General features: G+C 42.7%; 1 protein-coding gene across 1 annotated transcript in view; it reads right to left on the reverse strand.

The window, feature by feature from the left end:
* LOC117512896 overlaps window positions 1-19173 on the reverse strand; it is a 77687-nt gene that overhangs the window by 12724 nt on the left and 45790 nt on the right. The window contains exon 5 of the mRNA XM_034173129.1: window positions 9098-9218. Within this exon, the coding sequence (XP_034029020.1) occupies window positions 9098-9218 (121 nt within the window). The remainder of the gene's footprint in view (window positions 1-9097; window positions 9219-19173) is intronic.

A 19173-nucleotide genomic window follows, 5' to 3' on the forward strand; every position in this document is an offset into this window, starting at 1 on the left:
AAGAGTTGCTGCAGCCTCTTATTAACATGATGAAAAGCATAAAAATGTACATTTTGTTTGTATAATGTTCATTTACAATTGTCATCATGTGGATTCTCTCTGCACTTAAACCACAGCAACTCTCTGGCGCACAAAGGATTATGGGATATCTCAGTAGAGACCCTGAAAACTTGCTAAAACAAATATTCCAAATAATCTGTGTCTGCTACGTCTAATCTGTGTAGAATTTAATGAACGTAAACCGAATTTCAGACATCTTATATATATTACTCTGGAACAAAGAGGACAAACAGTGTTGTAAAGGACAATACGCAGGACGTTAAAGAGCAAACAGGAAGTGATTGCAGCTCACAGTGATTCCAACTGACAATAATGATGTATCAACCTGAGCTTCTTCTGGCATTTTTACATAAAACAAACACAGTAACAATGTCTATAAACCCAGAGAATATATTCACAAGAGTTTCACAAGGCATAATATACAAAGGGTTTAATGGTGTTGTCCGTGTGGAGTCTGATCAGAGCGTCTCAATGCATTTGTCCTGTCGTGAACTTTTACGGTACCCATAATGCACTGCTGAGACAGCATGTCCACACTAAAATCTTTAAAATTAGTGCAATACTTTAAAACTAAAACATATAGCTGATATTTTCACTTTATAAAACTTCAGAAATGATATTAATTTAAATAATGTGTCTGAAATTAGTTTGGTTAAAATTTTAACCATAAGTTAAAACTGTATGCCTCTGGATGACAGGTGATATTGCCAGCAAGTTAGTATGACGTCAAAAGAAAAAAAATATTTTTCTCTTGCTTTCTTCTGTGACCAGTTCTTCTCTGACTGCAGAGGATAGAGTGGTTTTTCCCAAAACTAGCTCTCCTCTGTTTGCTGAGAATAGAACTGTACATCTGCTACAAAACATAACAGGTAAGCACTAAAATCTTTGATATCAGACTTCACAAATATTTTTAACTGTTAAATCTTTATTCACTACACCTGCAAAAAATATATTAGCGATCTAAAAATTATCAGACCAAAATTTATCAGAAAATAATTGGTCTGCTGATGGTTTTCAAAATTATCTGAAAAGCTAATCTGATAATGAAAACATTAGCTTCGATAATTAGTGGTTAGGGGAACTGTGCCCACCACTGCCCATAATGCACTGCAGCATGCATGTACAAACACTAAAACCTTCAAAGTTAGTACATTTGTTGTAGTTTGCCTCTGGTCTGCTGGTTTCTGTCTGTTTCTGGGTTTTCAGGTGAAGCTGAGGTGGAACTGCTGGGTGAAGTGGCTGGGTGCCTCCGCTGTGTGCTACATCAGGGCTCTGCTCCCGGCTGTCAAGTTGCACGCAGGCCCCGCCCAGTGTTGTATAGCAACAAAGTAAAAATACTTCACTACTGTACTTAAGTACGTTTTGGGAGACTTTGTACTTTACTTGAGTTTTTTTTAATTCAGCTTACTTTCACTTTTACTTCACTACATTTCCAACCTTAATTGCATACTTCTACTCCGATACATTTTCTATTCGCCATGCAGTTACTCGTTACAAAAACACACACAGACACACGAAAAAAGTCGTGTTTTCACCGAGAGACAACTAGTGACTGCAACGAAGTCAGGCAGATTTGCTTTTTTGCAGTTGCGCACTTGGGGGGTTTCTGTGTAGGCTCTCAGTTGTCCAGGTGGTTTCCATAGTAGAGAAGCCTGAATCTTCGACTGGACTGGGTTGCTTGACGTGAGGACGTTTTGCTTCAAATCGCAGAAGCTTCCTCAGCTAAAATTCTTGCTCTGGTAGTCTGACTTCTGTCTTGACTCTTGTAGAGAAGAATAAAACAGAAGCCAACAAAAGCTGGAGTTTTTAACCTAACCAGACCCCTCCTACTGAGAGGCTGACTGCTATAGGCTGGTGACTAAACAATAGCTCTAATTAGCACCTATTGTGTTCTAGTTAGCACCCTCCTAATGACAGGGCAGCTGTCCCTCCTAATGATGGGACGGAAGTCTCTCCTGATGGCTCCCTTGACGACTCTCCTGATGACATGAATGACTCATTACCATAAACAAAAGACTGAAACTTTTAGCTGAGGAAGCTTCTGCGATTTGAAGCGAAACATCCTCATGTCAAGCAATCCAGTCCAGTCGAAGATTCAAGCTTCTCTACTTGGGGGGTGTTTGTCAGGAAAATGATCATTTCTCTGCATTGAATACAAACCTGCAGCGGGTCTGTAATCAACTTTTCTGCAGCGTGGCTTTGCTTTGAACCTTGAACCAATCGAAGCAGTGATTCACAGGTCGAAGCAGTGTTTTGATCTACGATTCGTGGATTTTATTTTGCTTTATCCTAATTTTTTCCTGCTAAAACCCTGAAGAGCATATGTCTGAGTAATATTTAATATTTTTATGTTAAACCGACCTGTTATGGTCTTCTGAAACAGTTGATAGATGTATTTTATAACTTAAAAACGGGACCGATGCTAACATGTTAGCATGTCTATGGCGTTTTCAGTGTTAAAGTTATCATTAAGCTCTTCACATCAGCACGTTTGTGTTGATTTGTTTTCTGTATAATTAATGGCTCAGCGATCGTTGTCGTAAAAGAGTCAAATTGTAATTTTAAAAATTTATTTTAATTCATATATTATAGCAACAACAATAATAGTCTACATAATAGACAATAATAGTCAATAATAATAGACTAATAATGTTACAATACAATTTTAGAGAAAGAGACAAAAAGAACCTAATGAAACAAAACACAACCGAAAAGATAAAACCATGTAACAATGAAAATAAATAAATATGTACAGAAATAAATAACTGTTTCCTGTGAACACCTAGTGAGTAACCTACTCTTGTTTAGGTTTTGAACCCTTGTTCCTGAAGTGTTTTTGTGTGATGTGCACAATTTTCAGTATTTTGACTAATATTACCAGTCATTTACAAGCCTACATAAACTTTGTAATATAAAAAAAAAATCAGTCCGTTTTGATTAGTAACATTTACTTGTACTTTTACTTTCAGTACTTGAGTACATTTAGTTGTACATTACTTGTCATACTTAAGTACAATAAATACTAGATACTTTAAGACTTTTACTTGAGTAGCATTTCAATCAGTGACTTGAACTTCTACCAAAGTAATTTTTAATGGGTATCTGTACTTTTACTTAAGTGTGATTTTCCGGTACTTTATACAACACTGGCCCCGCCCCATCTGTCAAGACAGCGCATGGAATTGACAGAGCGGCTGATCTGCATCTTCACCCAGTGGGTGCTCACAGCTGACATTCATCGTGTCTCATCACCGTCCCAGATTTATCCCCGAACCTGTCATGGGTTTGGGCCCAGAATCTACCACTTCCAACCGCTGACATCTGCTGCAGTCCGTCTGAAGAACCTCCGTGTTGGAACTGGGTTGCCACAGGTTCCCAGCTGTGCCATGCCATTGCACCCAGCCAGTAACCTGACTTTATGTTTCCTTGTAGTGTTGTTTGTTTGGCATCCCGTCACCACGTTCGGAGTTAATGTCACTTATCTGTTTTCCTGACGTGAACCTCCAAGCTCATTAACTTTTCCTGCTGTGTTTTCCCGGACTAAAGTCTCTGCGCTCTTGTTGTAACTCTTCCGCTGTGGGCTCCTATGTCCACTAAAGTATCTGTCTGTGTTTTTTTCACTGTCGCTTCTAGGCGCAGTCTATAACCCACCGCGTTTTTTCATCTCGAGATTTTCCAAGCTCAGTATGTTTTTTTTCCCCTGCTGTGATTTGCCAGGCTCACAAGCAACCTGTCGAGTTGAGCTTCCATTTTCTGAACGCAATCAGTTGTATTTTTTTTTTCTGCCATCAGCCTCCCAGTTTATTCAGCTGTACTTATTTCCCCGTGAGTTTTCTAGTGTCTATTTCTTTATGAGCATCTAGGTTTGTAATGTCAAATGATCATTAGTGTTTTTTCCACGGCCACGCCTCCTTGCCGCTTGTTTTAACCCTGGTTCATTCTGCTGGCTGCCTGCTGCATCTCACCTGCAGCGCTTCGTACTAATAAGCGAAGTGCGCATCTCAGGCCGCGCGGTGCATTATGGGCAGACTAAAGTTTTCAGCTACCAACGCACAAGCTATGACGGCGGAAAGCAGCGAGGAGTGCTGTGATTTGCATCATTTCAACCGCTGGAAAGTTGACGATTTAAAGCGTTTTCGTAAGCTCCACGGATTGCCTGTTACAACCAGGACTACGTACGGCAGTGGACAGAAATGGAAAGAAGAGCTGGTTGTGCTTGCATATGCTGCATCTGTACAGAAAGTACTGTTAGTGCCGACAAAGGAGGAAGAGCGCGCTGCTGTCGAAAATGACCCATGCTTGTTGATAGTTGGAGAAAAACCCATTTCTGACCCCTTGAAGGCAACTGACGGATGGTTAGACGAAGTCCAGAGTCTGAAACTGCGGATAATGCAGAATATTTGCTAAGCAGGGATGAGAAATCGCAACTCCACCGGCTTCATAATGACTACAATGACGGTGAGTCTCACGTACAACCTCTTTGGTGTCATGTTTGTTTTGATAAGTTGACAGACATACAATGATATGTGCATGCATGCAGTTTGTTTATAGAACATGTCAATTTTACAATATTACGCACCACATCATTCATGGCGCGACATTACAGTTATAAGCCGATGCACGAAAACAGCGGCATGGTTTCAGGATATTGACAAAATAAATGTGTGCAAAAAACAGTTTTAGTCCGACTTTTACGTCCGTCCGGAACTTTCTTTTCTGTGGCGAAATTGTGTAGAATGAACAGAGGTTTACGACCACATTTCTTCTTCTTTCCGTCTTTGTTTGGACTCGGCGGAGGTTTGCAATCGTGTATTTTCAGCCAACTTTCAAGCCTATAAATTCCGTTCAAGCATTTGAAAACAGCACAATGCGCCCCTGTCATTACTGTATGTGTTGCTTAAGGCTTAAAGCCTTTGAAACAATCCCTGTAAAAGCCTTAACTTTTACAGTCCGGTAATGCTACTGTACACGAAATTCAATGGGAGCAGTATGAGTGTGGTAGCTGGGATTTTTGCCCCCGTTTGACCCACGCATGCGCAGATGCGATGCGCACTTCGCTTATTAGTTAACTGGTCAGACTCCGTTCTGTTCCGCGCTGCTTAGTGATCAGCTCTTATTCAGTTCTTGATAGTTCAGCTATAATTCAGTTCCCAGAGTTTGCGCATCCGCGCTGTTCATTAACTACATGCACAGTATCCAGTTTCTCAGCTGGCTTAACTGTTAAGTTATTTTGCATCGTCTGTGATCAGATCCACTAACAGTCCGGGGGGGAGTCCGCACGCAGCTGCTTAATTCTTGAGTGATGGAACTGTGGCTTTCTGGGTGCCATCACCCAGAGAACTCTGCTGTAGCTGCAATCCTCAGCCTGGCACCAGGACCTGTCATTCTGACTCTGTCTGTCACATGTGCATGCCTCTGGGTGTGTCATGTAGAAATGAAGTCCTGAACGCACTAAGACTTTGATCCTGAACATTGATATGAACTGAACTTTGATCTGGACTCCTGAAGTAAACTGAACTTTGTTCCTGAGCAAACTGAACTTTGATCCTGAACTGCTACATGGAATGAACTGTTTAAGTTTAGTTTTGATTATTTCTAGGTGTGTGCCCAAAATGCAGCTGCACTACCTCACATGCCCCTTTGATTCTCCCCTGCAGCTGATCCAGCCCCACTAGCTCCGCAGACTCACTTCACCTGGTCCCTGTCCTGTCAGTCCCTGGTTCCGGTCCTGTTCGTCCTGTCAGTCAAGGTCCTCCTGGTTTTGTTCTTCTACTGCGCAGTTCCTTGTTTTGTTCAATAAACTCTTGTTTATACCTCCTGTGTCTGCATTACTGCTCCCGCATTTGGGTCTAAACCCGGTCCTCGACCGTAACAACATAACTTTAAAACAAAAACATGAGCTGATATTTTCACTTTATAAAACACCAGACGTGACGTTAATTTAAGTAACCTTTCTGGAATTAGTTTGGTTAAAATTTTAACCAGAAGTTAAAACTGTATGCCTGTTGATGACTTGCGTGATATGCCAGTGAGTCTGTATGGTGTAAAGAGAAATGATCTTTTTTCTCTCTCTCTTCCTTTCTCTCCTGTAACCAGCTCTATCCTCTGCCTTTGAATATTTTTCTTAAATCAAGTTGGGAAGAGCCTTCTCAGTAATTAAGATTCTTCGTAGACACTTGTCAGTGGTATTATTGTGACTAATTGTGTATTAAACTGTGCATTTTGTTTCATCAGAACAGACCTCAACCTTCTGCGGTGAGGCTGTGTGTACGTGGGGCTCTGACCACGCATACTCCTGGCCACATGGACTCAGGTCAATTATTCAAGCAGGTATTACTCAACCTGATGGTAGAGATCATGCCTGGATGCATCGACTGATTCAATCTGTTAAACTGACGAAGGTTTACACAGAACAGACGACCTCACTTGTACAGGTGGCAATAAAAATAGACTTTGTGATACTGGCCTTCATAAAACTAATGCAATAGGTTTAATGATTAAATTGTGGGACGTCGGGCCACAGTTAGTGACGAACAGTGTGCTGGTGAACCCAGTCATAACAAAGGGCTCCAGGCTGCAGTTAAATAAACAGATCTTTGTTGTAAGTGGATATATGTTAAACAAAAAAGAAATAATCAGCACAGGACAGTAGCACAGAAACACACACAATAAAGTTTGAACTAAGAAGTCGGACGGACGGCAATTATGATACACAAACAGAAAAATACATGAACTTATTTAGTTTTAGATGAGTTCAACACACTGAAAGTTATTAAAAACAAAAGTTATTAAGAGCTGCCCCACGAACACGATCGGCTCGTTTCAGTGGGTACATTGCAACTGTGGGGAAAACTTTATACCAATTTACTTGCATCTCCTAAAATGATGACAATACAACCAATATGGCTTTGGGATGATGGTTATTAATTATACAATTCAACCAAACATTACTGACATAGTCAGTCTCTACTGGTTGGGCACTTTCCTTCAAAAATAATGGTATTACCTGATTACAGGTGATACCATTGTGCACATTTGGTGACGGACCTCTCTTTCAAACTATAGGCCAGTCTCACTGTTACTACTCTCTCAATAAGGGCGGAAACTTGGGAACGGTGTTTACTTAAGAGGCTGTATAATTTCATGACTGCACACCAAAATACGTTGTAGACAACATTTTGGTTTGATTCATACAAGTTTTCACTTCGAGACAGGGTGGCAGGGCTTCTAATGGGGAAGAAGCCCGGGTTTTCAAGCAGCGATCTACCAATACTTGATGGTGACACTGCACTTGTCACTGATACGAGATTTCTTATAGTTGCAGTTGGTGATGAATTAACCTGTACAACACTATGTTAACACTGTATTAACTATGACAACATTATGTTGACTCCAGGATGTCCAACACCAATGCCAATTCTGTGTAAAGCCCCTAATTTTCTCTCTTATTATTCACTGATCTCTTTATATTAACTCAGTCAGTTAATTTTTCAGGGGCCACACGAACTGTGGTCCCTGGGTTACATCAAGTACACCAGTTTTAAAATCTGGGTCAACATCTGATATCCCTTTACACATAGTGCGAATTTGGTCAAATTGCGCATGAACTGTGTATGAAGCAGGAATTGTATGCAATACGTGTAAATTTGTAGCTGCCTCCAACGCCTCGTATACCTGTTGCTACAACTATTTGTGCACACCAGCGGCTGAAAGACAGAGTGTGCGCTGTGAGAGCCCATCGAACCCTCTCACGGCAGGTGTCAGTCAAATTCCAGGTGACACACAAACATCTAACACCACTCACATGGCACTTTGAAAATGTGTGGCCATTTGCACTGTTAACACGACAACAGTCAGCAGACGATCACTGTCGAGCTGGCAGTGAAATTTGTCTAAGTGCCCTATGAGTGTGGTTTGCAAACAGACACAGTGACACATTGGTGTGTGCACTGAATTGACAGGAGGTGTGGCTGCCAAAAGAAGCAGCTGTGGGGAGCTGTGGATCTGGACATCCCAGCTGGACAACACGTACTGTGTTTGGATGGACATGAACAACTGCCCACTGTGATGCACATGTGTCTGCTTGCTGTCATCACGTGGACATAAATAAAAACATATATCACTGTGGCAACAGGTTGCAGTGAGTGAGTGTGCACACGCTGGACACAAACTAGAACGGAACTTGATTCGTGACTAAAGTATGATTAACGGAAAATACATGATAAACAGAAAACAAAACCAGTGACCTCCATATAATGAACAGAAAATCAAAGACAGAGGATCGAAGACTGGAGACATGGACACAGACGAGAAACAAAACCAAAATAAGAAGCCAGATATGGGGCAGATCATGACACACAGGTTGTGTGTGATCAAAACTGCGCACACACCTGCACACAAGCATACATGCAAGCACACACGCACAGCTTTGTGTCTTTTCTGCAATCTGCTGTAAGCAGGTGCTTTTAATTTGACAAAGACTGTGGTGAAAGACATCAAACACACTACACGTTTCACGCATGGTAACAGCAATATAACACTTAACTAAACTGACTAAACCAATTGAACTACAAAAACACAATAAATCAATAACACAAACTGCGCTGTTAAAGTAAGATGAACCACAATAACAACATTTAAAACCCTGAACTCCCATGGTGCACTGCAGCAGAATGTCCATTGTTTACTGTTTAATTTCATAAAAAAATATTTCTCCTATCAACTTTCCATTTTTGCAGCATTCATCCTTGACCCAAACTACATTAACATACCAAACGACAAATGTCAGCTCTCCCCGTTTTTGCCGGAATCGAAGCCACACACACACACACACACACACACACACACACACACACACACACACACACACACACACACACACACACACACACACACACACACACACACACACACACACACACAGGCCACTTGGCTATTATAATACAGATGATGATGAGGACAGAGTGTCCTTGTCTCTGTCACATGGTCAGGGAAATACACATATGGCTTTTAGTGTCATGGTAACATACATCCTCACCTGCAACAGCAAACTGGACAACACATCCATCTCCATCATAAACAGCCCAGTGTGAAAACCCGATGGGGAAGGAAAACTCAACCAGGTCACCAAATTCAGCAGTGGACATAATGTTATCAACCTGTGATCAAAACAGAAAGTATGACAGTGAACAACAGAAAGCTATTTTTGAACACAAAACCTCCCAATTTAGTGTAAAAATCACTTTAAACTACTTTACATTAAGGTCCAAACCCATCCACACCAATTATTATTTCTTCTTCATTTCAGGTAGCATCCCATGGATGAGAGTGGGGGAAGGTACACAAGAGACTGAGAAATCAACAAAGGATCAGATGGTGGAAGCTGAAGGAGGAAGACTGTTGTGTGAAATTCAGTGAGCAGGTGAGAGAAGCACTGAGTGGAGGAGAAGGAGTTTTTGACAAATGGAATAGCACTGCAGATGTGGTGAGGGAGACAGACAGGAAGGTACTGGGTGTGACATCTGGACAGTGGAAGGAAGACAAGGAGACTTGGTGGTGAAATGAAGAAGTCCAGGAAAGCATAACTCAAAGTCAGCTTTACGAATTGCCAATGCGGTATGAACATACGAGGGCTGTCAATAAAGTAACGGTCCTTTTTATTTTTTTCAAAAACTATATGGATTTCATTCATATGTTTTTACGTCAGACATGCTTGAACCCTCGTGCGCATGCGTGAGTTTTTCCATGCCTCTCGGTGACGTCATTCGCCTGTGAGCACTCCTTGTGGGAGGAGTCGTCCAGCCCCTCGTCGGAATTCCTTTGTCTGAGAAGTTGCTGAGAGACTGGCGCGTTGTTTGATCAAAATTTTTTCTAAACCTGTGAGACACATCGAAGTGGACACGGTTCGAAAAATTAAGCTGGTTTTCAGTGAAAATTTTAACAGCTGATGAGAGATTTTGAGGTGATTCTGTCGCTTTAAGGACTTTTCACGGTGCGAGACGTCGTGCAGCGCTCTCAGGCAGCGTCATCAGCCTGTTTCAAGCTTAAAACCTCCACATTTCAGGCTCTATTGATCCAGGACGTCGTGAGAGAACAGAGAAGTTTCAGAAGAAGTCGGTTTCAGCATTTTATCCGGATATTCCACTGTTAAAGGAGATTTTTTTAATGAAAGACGTGCGGACGGATCCGCGCGTCGGGACGCAGCCGACGCGGTGCGGCGGCACAGGAAAAACACCTCCGTGTTGATAACCATTTGTAAAATCCAGGCGGCTTTTGATGGCTTTCAGTGGAGTGAGTATATGAGAAATTGTTTAACAGGCAGGACATGTTCCAACTTGTCCTTAAGGCTTTCAACAGAGGTGTTTTTCCTGTGGCGGAGCGTCGCGGCGGCTGCGTCCCGACGCGCGGACCCGTCTGCACATCTTTCATTAAAAAAATCTCCTTTAACAGTGGAATATCCGGATAAAATGCTGAAACCGACTTCTTCTGAAACTTCTCTGTTCTCTCATGACGTCCTGGATCAATAGAGCCTGAAATGTGGAGGTTTTCAGCTTGAACAGGCTGATGACGCTGCCTGAGAGCGCTGAGCGACGTCTCGCACCGTGAAAAGTCCTTAAAGCGACAGAATAACCTCAAAATCTCTCATCAGCCGTTAAAATTTTCACTGAAAACCAGCTTAATTTTTCGAACCGTGTCCACTTCGATGTGTCTCACAGGTTTAGAAAAAATTTTGATCAAACAACGCGCCAGTCTCTCAGCAACTTCTCAAAGGAATTCCGACGAGGGGCTGGACGACTCCTCCCACAAGGAGTGCTCACAGGCGAATGACGTCACCGACAGGCGTGGAAAAACTCACGCATGCGCACGAGGGTTCAAGCATGTCTGACGTAAAAACATATGAATGAAATCCATATAGTTTTTGAAAAAAATAAAAAGGACCGTAACTTTATTGACAGCCCTCGTATGACCTACACAGGGTTGAAATTGCAGTACTCTCTGAGGTCCATGGTGCAAGTGATCATAATAATAAAAAGATCCACGAGAAAATAAGGACATGCAGAATAAAGAATAAATAAAGAAAAGTAAAATTTTACTCTTAAACAAAATAAAACAGTACAATAATACAAAAGAAGACAATAATTTGAGCTTCCAAAAAAGAATCTGTGCAAATTCAAGCTCAGATTGCAGCTCACAGTCACATGGCACACAGGGTGCATCCCAAACAAAATGTGGAAAAAGTGGAGCTCTGTGAAGACGTCCTGGATGCTCTGTGAAGACTTTCTGGGTGCTCTGTGAAGACTTTCTGGGTGCTCTGTGAAGACATCCTAGATGCTCTGAGAAGACGTCCTAGATGCTCTGTGAAGACGTCCTGGATGCTCTCTGAAGACACCCTGGATGCTCTGTGAAGACTTTCTGGGTGCTCTGTGAAGACATCCTGGATGCTCTGTGAAGACTTTTGGGGTGCTCTGTGAAGACGTCCTGGATGCTCTGTGAAAACATTCTGGATGCTCTGTGAAAACTTCCTGGATGCTCTGTGAAGACTTTCTGGATGCTCTGTGAAGACATCCTGGATGCTCTGTGAAGACGTCCTGGTTACTCTGTGAAGACTTCCTGGATGCTCTGTGAAGGTGTCCTGAGTTCTCCGTGAAGACTTCCTGGGTGCTCTGTTAAGAAGGCCTAGATGCTCTGTGAAGACTTTCTGGATGCTCTGTGAAGACTTTCTGGATGCTCTGTGAAGACATCCTGGATGCCCTGTGAAGACTGCCTGGATACTCTGTGAAGACGTCCTGGATTGCTCAGAGAAAACGTCCTGGATGCTCTATGAAGACTTCCTGGTAGAGTGCCTTGATTAGAGAGAGTGGCGTCAACTCAGAACAAGGCACCATTTTGGTTCCAGCTGCGCTGAACTGAATGAACCTTTAATGTTTTCAACATTTATTTTAATCATTTAACCACATACAGCAACACATCCAGGTAAATATAAAAATAGTTAAGCTATGAAATTTACATAAATGTACAATTTATGATGATTTATTTAATTAATTTAAAGTCTGATTTATGCAGCTGCAGCTCTGTAACTCCATGTCATGCTAAGACATGTGTGACAGTTTTAAAGTTTCTGGATTATACTTTATTCTGGATTAATTTGACCCTCAACAAGCTTTTCTTTCTACAATCATCTGTTGTATGGCTGGGGGGGCCTGGCTGCCTTTTTGTTTCTGTCTTTTGTCCTGTCTTTTGTTTTTCCTTCCAGGTGGCTTGCATTTGGGACTGAGTGGCTGTGTAGCTGAGTTTATCAGGACCTCACCCTGATCACCTGAGGCTGATCACCTGCGGCTCGTCAGGACTCACAGCTGTGGTGCATCTACATGGATTGGAACATGGTGGCATTTAAGACTGGAGTACACAGTGTGTATTTGCCAGAGACTCGACCTTGTGACCAGACGGGTGAGATCGTCGTCTCAAGAGCCATCTCATCATCAGTGGATGCAGAGAACGTCCAGGTTTGATGCATGGTCTGTGAAACAGGAGGGGGTGAGGTCTCACGCTCGTCAGCACACTTCCTGAGGTACGTTAGATTTTGTGACTAACATTTATACAGTCAGTAAATGTGGTGTCCCTCACACCTTATTATATTGAGCTGTATGTTGGTCTTTTAAATCAGCTTCCACTGCAGTGGAGTTTTGTGAACAGGGTGTTCTATGCCTGCAGGGTGGGAAGCTGATTTGCAATTAAGCCAGGAAGTGTTTGCTGTTTGTACACCTTTGAGTGGTCTCTCTGTGTGTTGAGTGTGGACTCCCATAATGATTTCTTCTTTCACAGACTCGGTTTGTCGCGGCCACCTGGGGGGTGTCGGCGGGGTCCTTGGGTCCAAACCGGTTCTGGCTCCGGACCGTTAGCGCTGCTGGGAGCGCACCGCAATCCACCACGCCAGACCGCGCACTTTTATATTTTTCACATCACTGTTATGTTTATTAAACTCTGTTATCCTTTGTACCGTGCTCTGCTTATTTTATACTGGGTCCTTCAAACGCTGGTCGGTTCTCCGGGCTGCGTCCGACACATAACAATCATCACCTCCAAATCAAAGGTAAGCTGAACATTTTCCTCTTTTACCGACTTTGTGTTGTAAATGTGCCGACTTTTTTGATCCATTTATCAGCGTGCACACTGTAAAAACTGTAATAATATGATGGCAGACGAAGGAATGAAAGAAGAAAAGTGTCAAATCACGGCCTTTTGCTGTGTCTTATTTAACAGGTGCACGTCAGGCTGCGGCTCCGAGTCTGAAATGTCCGGCCCTTTAGGGCCATCTGTTATTAGTATGCCTCGAATCTTCGTCAGTATTCTGTGCCTTCTGTGTTTTTATCCATGTCTGGTTCTGGTTCTTGTTATCATTAGTCTTGTACCTGTTATCCATGTATTGGTCATTCATGTTCACTTAAGTCCTTTTATTTACTGCACGATTCTGTAGCCAGTGGTTATTGCATTCACTTTTATATTTTTATTAATCTCACTCTCACTTTGCTTCACTGCTGGACCTCCCGTGTACCGAATCCCAGCTTGGTAATTAAACCTTTTTCTTACACCAGCCTGCTTGTGAGAGTTTTGCATTTGTGTCCTGCTCGGGTTGTGCCACGCCTGATGAACACGGTTTGAAAAAAAAACTACAAAAACTACTCCTCTTCCACTTTCTACAAATCAGTGAGTGTCAGAGCTGAACTTTAATTTGTACCTCTGCATGTCCAGACTAATCAGGGTTTTTAATGGAAATACATTGTGATCGGACAGGACACTTATCCAGTGTGAGCCATATGTATGTAACGGCTTAGTTACAGTCAGGAGGCGCCAAAAATCTACTGGAATCCTGCATCGGGACCTGTGCCTCATTTAATGACTGGGTCAAAATTTCCTCTGAAAATGTTTTTCTGCCAAATGTATTTGATCTCTTATCAAAATGTAAAAGCAGCAATGGGTTTGCTGTTTTCACTGCGCAGCCTGCAGCTTGCAGATGCACACGTCATGTTGTGGGTCCGAGTCTGAGTACGGTGTGAAAAAAAATAAATGGTCAGGCTTTTAATCACCGGTTGGCTTTTAATCACATAAATGTCTCTGGTCCCACATGCGAGGGGTTTAATGGAAATATATTGCTGATCGCAGCAGACTGAAGAAGCTGTGAGACAGTGAGTGGGATCGCCTGTAATGCAAAGGGCTTTGCAGGTGAGGCGGGTGAGGTAGATGTCCTGGAGGGTGGGGGAGAGACACAAACAATGCTCTCAGCTGCTCCCACCATGCACCAGAGTTTCATGCAGCAGGACATGCTGCAAGTGCCGTACCACACAGTTTATTTGTATATCACCAAAGCACCAAAGCATTGGATGCATTGATCATGCTGAGGGACCTTCTCACACTAGCCAGGGACAGTGTCAGCACCTGGTTGCCAGGAGGGAGTGGGGTCTTCTGTGCATGGGTTTAACACGATGAGAGAGTTTGAGGGGAGAGCGAGGAACTGCCTGCAGCCAGCCAGTTTTTTTTCTTTTAATTGTTCACATGTGCGCGCACGAACAAATCGTCCATGAGTGGACTGGAGATGTCCGGACTTTTTACAGGATGTAGACGAGTCCTATCTCTGGCAATCAGTCTGTGAGCAGGACATTTATGGACATTATTTAAACATAGTTGTGAGCAAATTTAAGAGTGAGGAGCTGCAGCAGCAGCCAGGCTGAGCTTTTTTTTTTCTGTGCTCTTTGAGCGTGTTGTTTTTACTGCATTGTGTACACGGTATAAAAACAATCCTCCGTGATTTATATTTCAGGAACAATGGAATACAGCAGGAATCATAAATTGGCATGGAGCAATGTTGTATAGTGAGGGTGTGGCTTCCAGTCATGATGAGTACCGTTGCTTTGCCATGACTTGCGTTGAAACCACTTCCTTTCTGCGTCCTGTGCTTGACACGGAAAAAATTAAACATGTTTAATTTTTGTCGTCCGATTCGCTTCATCCTTTGCATCCATCACGGTGTTGTGGCGTTGAGCTACATTTTCTTGGCACTAGGTTGCATCCACGTGGCGTCGTCATGACACCGCACAATGCAGCTTGAAATGGGCCCGGTGTGAAAGGGGCCCACAAAAAGACTTGTACTGATTGGCCAGACAAAGGGACCAAGCTAGAAAGAATGTGCAAGAGGTTATGGTGATAAAGGTGGAGGAAATATTTTGAGGCACTGAAGAATGAAGAACATGACAGCTGATTTGCATTTCTGACTCTGCGCTGTACCTGCTTCCAACTTTCCAGAGCAGACCAAGACGCAGGAATCTCCGGCAAAACGACGGGTGATGGAATCTGTATTTAAGTCAACAGTGGCTGGTGTAATGACATGACAGTGATCCAACAGCACTGCTCTCATGATCTGGAAACTTTTTATTAACTGCAAACTGCTCTGCTTGCACCGTGAGTACACATCATTCATTCTGGTTGGTGTTTACACTCCACTACCGGCTAACATGCATGAGGCACAATGCACGTTCACTGATCAGATACTGTGTGGAGCGAACTAATCTCTTAGTAATCTCTTTAGTTATTGTCCTCAGCAACTTCAACAAAGGTAACCTCTTCCACGAACTCCCCAAATACTCCCCAAATACAGACAGCTTATTAATTGTCTGACCACAGGGACAGAACTCTGGATCACCATTCCACAACTATGAACTATCCTTATCATGCCGTCCCCCGTGCTGCACTGGGCCACTCTGACCACCCCATGGTCCACCTTATTCCTACATACAGGCAGAAACTAAAGCTCTGTAAACCTGTAATAAGGATATCTAAACAGTGGAGCAGTGAGGCTGTGGAGGATCTAAAGGCATGTTTGGAAAGCACAGACTGGGATGTGTTCAAGACTGCCACCAACAGTCTGGACTAGGGCTGAGCCGGTACGGATAAAGCATTTTTGATGAGCACATGCATGATCCGAGTGAAACTCATCAATATCTGTGTTCGTGGTGAAGGAAAATCCTGATTGGCTAACTGACTGTCTTTACACTCTGTCATTGGCCAGTCACACACAGCACCCGCCCCTCCCTGCACAAACCCGTCTCACTGCAGCTTCTCACACAGACAGGATCTCTCTCTCTCTCTGTGCTTGGCTTGACTCTAGCTCACGTTGCTGTGCTCCTTAATTTATCTTCAATTCATCTCTCTCTGTTTTGGTTTGTATGGTATTTAAAGTTACTTGGTGAACTTGTTTCATAACATACATGGTGCATTTGACAAGACAGGGCTGAAAATCGCTGGTGTTGTGTTGGTCATTGCCTCCACTCCGGTCGGGGTTTTTTTTTAATATAATTGTTTGCTGGCTGGTGATATAAAGTCAGTTGGAAAATTTGGCTCGTACTGAACGCGGTGCTTTTGAGAAGAATACAGTGAACAAGGCTCACATAGTATTTCCCTGTTTGCCATCACTGGATTTTTGCATGAATCACCAAGTTCACACAGATCATTAAAAAATAAACAGTCTTAGAACAACCTTTCTTTCCCTCTCACTCAGTCACACACACATGCACACAGACACACACAGACACCTTAATCAAAATGCCAAGAACGTTAGGTAGTAAAAATAAATAATTGAAAAAAAAAAATCACAATTTAATCATAAAATAAGTAAAAAATAATAATAAAAAGAAAGTTGTCTTGAGTATGACAACTCTTGTTCACGCATACTTAGTCGTTCATAATTTCCTGCGACATTGAATCTCAATTCTGAGGCTGTTCTGTTATTCATTCATACACTTAAGAATATTCATGTTCTGAGTTCATAAAAAACTTGTTCTGTGAACAGTTCTCTTACTTTGTGATCAAAATCAATGATTTGAATCTCAGTTTTGAGGCTTTTCTGCTTTTCTGTAAATAGTTTTCAACTAAACAATAAATATAGCAACTTCTGATCAATCCAGATCAATTTCAGACTTAAAATAATGTACAGATGTAAGCCCCTCCCAGTTCTGGTTAAACCACACCCACTTTCAGTTTAGGCCCCGCCCACTCCGAGTACAGATACAGATCATTTAGATGGTTGAACAGATACAGATAGTGGTGTACTCACTCATCCCCAGTCTGGACACAGATGCTGTGACCTCATACATCAACTTCTGTGAGGACTGCTGCATACCAACACACACCATGGGGAGGTATAACAACAACAAACCCTAGGTTAGTGTTAAGCCGCTTTCACACTGGCATATTCGCAGAGCTGCATATTGCGGCGTTGTGTTTCATTTAACCCTCTGGGGTCCAAGGGCATTTTTTTGGACAGTTCATTTGCTTGGCATAAATGTTTTATTATTGTTGTTAACAGCTCTCCCTGCATCCCACAATCAAGTTTTATGTCTCATTTTTTTCAGGACAACCTGTGCTTTCAGAATATATGTTTTTGTTGTGTTTTAGAAGTGTAGTAAAGGTTTACAATCAAAAATAAGTAAGGAAACAATAAAGCGAAAAATAATTTTCCACACACATTTATTCAAAACACACAGCAAACAATAATAATTGTCATCAAAAAAAGGAAGTTTCTATCTCATATCATTAAAAAGTTATTTATAATTGAGTAAAGCTTGGTCTTAGCTGTTGTATACGACGGCGTTGGCCCCAGAGGGTTAGGTATGCCCGAAATGCGTGTGTACTCAGCCTTTTTCCGTGTTCATAGATTTGCTGCGTGTGTTTGCTTTTTAATGTGTGCACACAGTCGCGTGTAGCCCTTGGCGATATTTAAAACCAATTCACTCCTGCCAGCTGCACTTGGAAAAACAGTGGACTATATCATGAGGTATTTACAGTTGAATTACTGCCAAATATGTAGCCAAAGTTGCTATTTTCTGCATCTGTGGAAGTGCGCTCTGTTCTCTACTGCACAGAATCATTATTATTATTTTTTTTTTTTCTTTTTTGTCTTGGATCATTTTCATTGTGTACAGATGCTGCCGAGTCTGGCTGTGGTTAAAGCTGTTGTGAATGAAGAACTGCGACTCTAATCTTTTAAAGCTCTGGTTGTTCCGATCAGGTCCGCTGATCAGACCTGATTGATCAGGGCGTCTGATGATCACACCAACATGCAGCGACAAGGCTTTTATTTTAAAGAGTCACAGCATGTATTCAGGTTTGATCAGACACAGAGCGAGAGAGACAGGGAGAGAGACAGACAGAGACAGACAGACAGACAGAGAGAGAGACAGGCAGAGAGAGACAGAGAGAGAGAGAGAGAGACAGACAGACAGAGAGACAGACAGAAAGAGAGACAGACAGAGACAGAGACAGACAGACAGACAGAGAGACAGACAGACAGAGAGAAAGAGCGACCGACCTGCTGTTTCTGTTGTGTTTCTGGATTTCTGAGTTGAGGTTCGATTCCCTGTTCGGAACACACAGGCGCTGTGGGGTGTGTGATCATGTTCTCATGCTCTCCAGCTGATTCCTCTGGATGCACGCACTCAGTTTCTGGTTGTGTACTTGCATGCAGTGACACTGTGCTGCGCAGACCTGTTTAAAACTGTGTCCAGTGCTCTATGCCGAAGAAAATTAAACATGTTTAATTTCTTCCGTCCTACGCGCGTAGCCCTCAACATACTGTTGCGTAGGGAGGAAAAAACTCGACGTAGAGCTGCTAAAAGTGGGCAGAGAGCTGCTCAACTCGGCGTAGATGATACACCACAATAAGCAGCTCTACGAATACGCCAATGTGAAAGGGGCTTTAAACCCAGACAGTCCTATTACCATTTCCAATGACAACCATCAGCTCCAACCCACCAGCACCTCCTCCCCCACTGCAACTCTCTCCATTCATGAGAGGGATGTCAGCAGGCTCTTCAAGAAACAGGACCCACATAAAGCAGCCGGACCTGACTCTGTCTCTCCATCCATACTGAAGAGCTGTGCAGACCAACTGTCTCCCGGGTTCATAGACTAGACACTCACTAGACACATGCCAAGTGCCGACATGCTTCAAGACCTCCACCATTATCCCCATCACCCAAAAAACAAAGAATTACAGGACTTAATCTCTACAGACCCATTGTCCTGACCTTAATCTCTACAGACCCATTTTCCTGACCTTTGAGT

Source organism: Thalassophryne amazonica, chromosome 6 (genome assembly GCF_902500255.1).
Source record: "Thalassophryne amazonica chromosome 6, fThaAma1.1, whole genome shotgun sequence".
NCBI lineage: Eukaryota > Metazoa > Chordata > Actinopteri > Batrachoidiformes > Batrachoididae > Thalassophryne > Thalassophryne amazonica.